Source organism: Haliotis rubra, unplaced genomic scaffold, assembly GCF_003918875.1.
Source record: "Haliotis rubra isolate DU_JTF1 unplaced genomic scaffold, ASM391887v1 Scf2383, whole genome shotgun sequence".
Taxonomy (NCBI): Eukaryota; Metazoa; Mollusca; class Gastropoda; order Lepetellida; family Haliotidae; genus Haliotis; species Haliotis rubra.
Window position 1 is genome coordinate 916 of NW_025766429.1, and position 7508 is coordinate 8423.

The following is a 7508-nucleotide window of genomic DNA, read 5'->3' on the forward strand; positions in this document are numbered from 1 at the left end:
TGCCTGTACCTGTGTGTGTGTATACATTTCTGTTTGAGTGTGTTTGTGTGTGCACGCGCGTGTGTGTATGTGTTGTTGTTTTACACAGAGCTCATTTACGTTTCTGACAATAATCGAGACTGGATCGGAACATCTAGTGATTAACATTGTCAGCAACAGTCCACAGAAAATATGACTCACTCACAGCCTAGGACGTGGTTTCAAGCAAAGCCATGAATACCACATGGTTTTACGTTGTGAACAAGAGCCGAACACATCACATTCCAAGTCTTTTATTTGCTTACATAAATCAACAGTTCAACACAGGGTACATGGTGGTAAACATCAGATATCTTGCTATCATATATTTTTACAAGTATCACAGACAGGTTCAAATGAACGTATGTGTCTCTGGCACACACATTGCAGACTCCATGTCATTAGAACATGCACTATACACACATCATTAATACAATGTTTTCACTGTCGCGATGCAATATAGTGGTTGTATGCATATTAAGAGCGGTGCGAGATTCTGGGTGACATACCACGCTTTAGATCATGCTTTACATTTATGTGGGTTCCTTTTACAATGAAACCATAAACAATTGTTTCAAAGGTTGAAGTTGAAAGATAATTTGACTTTTCATTTGTGTGGGCGTAACATGTCTGTTCGAAAATCTACATTTTATATCAGAGAACACGTACTGAACGTACTTTCGTGAGGGTCTATACCTCATGAAGCCAATAGTTTTGACACGTGATCAAAGCAACCACAGGAAACAAAAGTTGAAAAACCATTACATCATTAACTGTATGTGGCTTATAATAATAAAATTATTTATATGTATGTACAAAGCAAACATTCTCGGTGTGAAGAATCAAAGTCATTACACACAAGCGCCTTTGTGTACATAGCGCTGGAACCCGTTATAAGGCACAGTCGTGGTGTGGGTAAGGTGTGAAAATGAACCGAAGTGACTGCAACGGATATGTACAATAACGTTATATATCTATAGTTCACAAAATATAATATATCTACAGACAATTGTCTCTCTATATAGACATTCGCTGATACGTTTACCGCAATACTTTGCGATGTATCATTGTAGCCGGAATCATATGTATACAACCAAAAAAAAACTGCTTACACTGGTACATCGATTACATGACAGATATCATGACATGTTCGTCTAGTCTGTTGGTTTCATCTTTAACGCGGCAGTATTCCAGCGATATGTGGCCTTTAAACACTGGACAGGACTCTGTGATTATATGAACATCAATCCTCGATTCATCGTTTACAATCCAAGCTTGGCCCAATCCAATGTGTCGCCTTTTACCACTGCCATAGAATGTTGGGACCATTTCCAAATTGTAAACGAGTCATTCTCAAAACTCGTGCATATTTATGTTATATGTTTGTCAAACAAACATAAGTCAAAGTCAGTATTTTTTTATGGTAACCAATTTATCTCAGTTTATTCTATACTTTACAGTAAAAAAATGGGAAAACATATCTTTATATTTATTTTAAACACCCAAAACAACACAACTCCAGTGGCCGATGTGCAATTTGATTTTTGTTGTTGTATATTTCATGGTTTTCAAAAGAAATGACTTAACATATGATAATTAATGATGTTACAGCTACATGCTTGGCTTGGTTTGGCCTTTTTTGTATGGAAAATTATTTTGCAGTCACAATGCCACTGCCGTAACATGCAGTCTTTACCCGTTTTATGCAAGACAGGGACATCCATAAGTAAATATTTTGCTTATTAAATATTCTTCAAGCATTCTGAAATATCTGACTGACAAATTCCATTAAATTATCTTTTAAAGTAAACATAAAAACTGGCTTTAATAAGAATGATACTACCGTTAATGCCAATGTCCATACAATAACATTATCATTTTTCTTATCTAACTAAAATTTATTTATCTGTTTGTGTTTGGATTTTATAGTGCATGTATGTTTGGTAGTAGAGCTTCAAGTAAGCATAATACAATTCATATTCTCATTTTGGATTTTTGCTTCATATTACGTTATATTTGCAAATCAGAAAAGAAAGGAATTGTTGGCCCTCTAAGCAATGAATATAAATTTTCAAAACTCATTAGCAATGTTTTGTTGTAAAACTACATATCTACATTTAATGAAGATCATCTTTGGATTATTTTGTTCAAAATGATGTTCAAATTTCGTAACGGTAGTGACGCAATTTCGTGAAATTTCTAATAAAGGATAAAATATGAAAATTAAAACGTCGTTAAGTTTGCATAAATTATGTTTTGGATATTCAGAATACTATGAACATAATCAACAACATTTCAAGGTAAAAGAAGAAAACGAAATTTCAATTTTGCCTACATGAAATATGCACGAATTTTGAGATTGACTCAATCCTTAAAGGGCCATTTTATCATGGACAAAGTCGGGGATGTATGCTAAAAAAGGACATCCAAAGGCATTACGCAACTCGAAACACACCGCGACAAATACAAGAATGCGTGGATGATTACAAGCATATTTACAGCTGTGGGTCTGCATTTAGATACATTTACATTTTAAGGGAGGTAGTTTTAAATTGGAAAGTAGTAAGGGATCGCTCTGCACTCCGTTGCTAATTAAAACTTTATCATGGCAGCATGTTTAGGCATAATATCTTAATAATAATAATGGGCGTATAATTTATAGCACTTGATATTCTTCAAAGTAAGTGAACAATATTCAGATACAACTTCTGTTGACCATAATCTTTATAATTTCCTTTTTAACGTAGTGTGCATTCATAGCCATGTTTTCACCATTGTTGATGCACAGTGGCATTTCAGTAACAAAGGTGATTATGAAAGACCGTCATGAATGTTGGCTAAAGAATGTTGCAGTTCCACTACCGTCACATCTATCTGTTGTGAATAATACGAGCCCTGTCATAAATGTGGTCTGCACTGCTACAAATCTACAATGATTTAACGCATCATCGTAGTTACGTAGCATCCTGTTAAATGCACAGACCTAGATGCACTTTAAACACAAAGCCTCACCAGCAGACATCCTAAACTGTTATGTCCATGTAGAATTTCATGCCCATCATAAATATAAATATTCGTTTTGTAATTGCGATTATTTAACCGGTACCGTCCCAATGGCTGACCTATAATGCCCAGGGCTCTTAAAATCATGACAAGTTATAATTTTGATTTTGAGAGATGTCCTATTGTTGTGTCCTATTGTTTTGTTGGAGGGTACTGTCGAAGGGGTAACTTTGTACCTGACTGTAGGCTGGAGGAGGTGCATTGTACATTGGGGGTGGGGCGCTGTACAATGGAGCCTGGGGCACGTAGCCTGGGTCCCAGGGTGCAGAATGCATTGGTTGCGGCGGTTGCGGGTGGCGCGCATCGCTGGTGCAGGCTGAGGGTACATCACCTGCTTGACCATATGCAGGGGGTTGATACATAGGCGGGTAACTCTGACGGGGTGGGCCCATCATTGCACCTGAAACGAGGAATTAGGTCTGCGGTGAATATGCTTGTATAGGCATTTCTACCGGCATCATGAACTCAAGACAAAGAATGTACATTCTAGTGAATATGGTGTAACGGCGCTATTAAAGAAATTTAAAATTACACCGTTGTTTGATATGTGGCAGACAAGGTGTGTTGAAGGGTATGTACACGTCTACCACTTTGGTAAAGAATACACCGCGGATATGGTACTGACAAATCTAGAACCATAGTAAGATCCTGCTGATATATAACCTCGACACACCATCTCATGACACCTTATGGGCATATTGAACTTGTGCCTGCACGTGTCTGTTTGTTGTTTAACGCCACACTAAGCAGTATTGCAGCTAAATGATGGCAGTCAGTAAATAATCGAGTCCCGATGAGACGGTCTGGTGATTGATATCATGAGCATCAATCTCCCCTACTGGGATACGATGACATGCGTCAACCAAGTCAGTGCGCCTGACCACCCGATCCCGTTAGTTGCCTCTTACGACAAGCATGGGTTGCTGAGGACCAATTCTAACCCGCATCTTTTGGGCAGCCTCCAGTTGTGTCTTAAGGAGTCATGGCGGAGATGTGTCTTCTCCTTTGTACATGGCAGCATCATGTGAAGTTTTTGTAAATTGTCATGATATCGCTATCCTGGTCCTAATGGGTGTGTGACTGAGTTCTATTTCCCCTTGGTATCTACCTGAAGTATGTGAGACGTGCACAGTTTGAACTGTTTGCGGTCCGACAGCACCTGGCCTCATCATGCTCCCGTGGTACCGCTTCCTCTTACAGAGGTAAGCGACGATGACGATGCAGAAGATGATGAAGAGGACACCGACAACAATACCAGCTGTGCTGCCCCCGGTTAACCGAACGCTGACAGCAGATCTGCAGTAAAACAAACATAGCTTACTTACATCCCCTTGTTGAAATGAAATGTACATGTACGGAATATATGATGGATGTCAATAAACATAAACATAATAGTGCAGTATTCGATTTGTGTGGCAGTTGGTCCATTCAGTGTGTATCGATCTGTAACTGAGTGTGTTGTATTATGATGTATACGTGATGCAGATAGAGCATGGGACTGTATAACGTCACATTTATTCATTTATTCCCTGAAATATGTTATTCCATTTAATGATATTTATGTACAAAATTAAAAATAAAATCCAAATGAAGCCCAGAAAAATGTTTAATTTAATCTGTATTGGAGATGGACTATGTACCTTATTCATACCGTATCCACTGATGTAAATGGTACTTTTTGTTCGCTGTGTATTATTAATATTTATTTCATTTAATGTCATTCTTAAGCGTGATATTCCTGATAAAAACAAGTTCATTGTGGATAAATCAATATTGCAAACGAGAGCCACAGTGAACAGCTTCGTGTTTAAAGTTTCGTCAAGCCTGCAGGTATGTATAATCTGAGGGCAAACATGTGCTTTCAATAACCGAATATATCCGGAGTAGTATGACTCCAGTGTGTCCACCCTAATTTGAGTTTACCTGTGATTTTCCAGAGTTAACCTTGTGTCTATCCTGACGCTACCCTGAGATTACCCTGTGTCTACACTGAGATTACCCTGTGTCTACCCTGAGTTTACCTTGTGTCTATCTTGAGTTTATTTTGTGTCTATCCTGACCCTATCCTGAGATTACCCGTGTCTATCCTGAGTTTACCTTGTGTCTATCCTGACCCTACCCTGAGAATACCCGTGTCTATCCTGAGTTTATCTTGTGTCTATCCTGATCCTACCATGAGATAGACACCTATGTCTATCCGGAGTTTACCTTGTGTCTATCCTGACCCTACCCTGAGATTACCCGTGTCTATCCTGAGTTTACCGTGTGTCTATCCTGACCCTACCCTGAGATTACCCGTGTCTATCCTGACACAACCTGAACTTACCCTGTGTTTACCATGTGTTTACCCTGAGATTACCCGTGTCTATCCTGATCTTACCCTGAGATTACCCGTGTCTATCCTGACCTTACCCTGAGATTACCCGTGTCTATCCTGACACTACCTGAACATACCCTGTGTTTACCCTGTGTCTATCTTGACACTACCTGAGTTTACCCTGTGTCTACCCGGTGTTACCTGGAGCAGCAGTATCTGGTACTGGAGGAACCGCAGCATCCATAAGTACAGGTGAAGTAGGTGGTGCTGGAGTAGTAGGAGTAGGTCTTTCTGCTACACAGAACACCCAGCACATCTGGAAGCAGTGGCACATACACATGCATCTGTGTTGTATCTACCTTAACTGTACAGATCATTTAAACGAAGGCAAATGGCCGACAAAATTCAGTCTTTCTGGGATTTGTTGATCAAGGACTTGAAACCAAATCTTCCTAAATGTATGTATATATAATATCAACCAAGAATCGTTTTGTCACCGTAATATAATAGGTAAATAGCTACGACCTGATGGTATTTTCACGCTTCCTTAGCAAATTCAGATCACACACTGGGTAAAGCTGAAATAATGTTTGCAGTAGCGTTGAGACAATTTCTTTAACAATTTATCAGTCCCTGCTGCACGTTTACCATTCCAATTTACTTATAAGTTGGGAATTAATCGATATTACCTTCAGTCGTATTCAGGTGGGGTTTTTTAGCCCAAAATACTTTTATTACAATATGTCAGAATGACCAAATTATCGTCATTTGACTCCAAATGTTAAAATGTATAAAATATATATCAGCTGCAAAATGGAATATCACAATGACACATCAGTAATGTAGGCGCAACACTATGAATATTTCAGCCGTATGTGGCCAGCGACTAATGCTATTCCTGAGTTTGTGCAACATATCCACATTGAACAAAGCAGATATTTGATACACACATAACCCTGGCACTTCCCTTAAATGATGTATTCAGCCGAATCTCTGTGAAACAAATGAACAGTATTTTCCATGAGCTCATGGCGTCTCAAGAACTATCACATTCAAAACTACAGGACCTGAATACTGGGTGTGGTCTACCGTCAAATATGCTTTGAGTACAACCATTTTAGTCATTGGCCTCGAGACGCAGGACCACATACGGCAATATGTATTGAGTGTAATGTAAGTTGTTTTTGAAAATTAGGATATCAAAATACGAAGTAATTCACAGAATGATTTTCAATAACATTTACCTGAAGAAGAGGAATGATGACGTCGATATACACGCGTTTGTCCCCAATTTTTCTTATAATTTATCAGATGTGTCTGTATGGTCAGTTACTTCATACCGTAAACCGTAGAATAGAGAGTAGTATTCATGAACTTTTCACATCTAAAACATTTTGTTATAATCATGTTGATAAAATGAAACTATAACCGACAGATAAGCTTATCTGAAAAGAACATGTGGATAAAATGAACATATAGCCGTCATTAACATTACACAATGTAATAGTCCTGATATTCATCATCACCAATGCTAGTATCAGGTATCACTGGCTACAGTGTGGTGACAGGGTGATATTGATCGACCATCCACCATTTGCATACACGAAGTGTGATGAGAGTTAAGCATTTCATGGCGACTTTCAGAATAGTATGATGCATTTTGAAAGGATAGGTTGACCACGAATTAGGCTGTAGTGAATCCTTACCTGAAACATTGAAAATAAGGAGCAGTAGCGGGTATAAGATGTATTCCATGACTCAGTAAAAATAGGCCTTGTCTTCATCCATGGACTTGTTCTATGTTTGTGTGAACCGCCCGTTGCCATTGGTAAAATCAATACAGGATTAACAGCAATATTGATTGAATGTGATGGTGTGCAAACTGGGATCGGTATATAGTTCATAGTGCATGTGGAGGTAATCTGAGTCCTTAGATTAGTATTTATGATTTAAATGATAATGCCTATACTTTCATTAAAAAAGGTTTAGGACTTTGTTTGAAGCAATTATCTCTATTACAATAGTCCTTCTTTTGTAGTTCTAAACATGTGTGGGGGATGGGGGGTGGGGTTGCCTAGTGGTTAAAGCGTTTGCTCGTCACGCCGAAGAC

The 7508-nt window shown here is 38.6% G+C and overlaps 1 protein-coding gene across 1 annotated transcript; it reads right to left on the reverse strand.

Annotated features, from left to right (window-relative positions):
* Window positions 1-3257: 3257 nt before the first annotated feature.
* On the reverse strand, window positions 3258-7214 carry LOC124278494 (pollen-specific leucine-rich repeat extensin-like protein 3; the record flags this gene model as incomplete). The annotated part of the gene is made up of 4 exons (XM_046714196.1): window positions 7105-7214; window positions 5600-5714; window positions 4190-4377; window positions 3258-3481 (listed from the first exon to the last, which is right to left on the reverse strand). Coding segments are annotated over exons 1-4 (576 nt in total), but the record flags the coding sequence as incomplete, so codon positions are not given.
* Window positions 7215-7508: the final 294 nt, after the last annotated feature.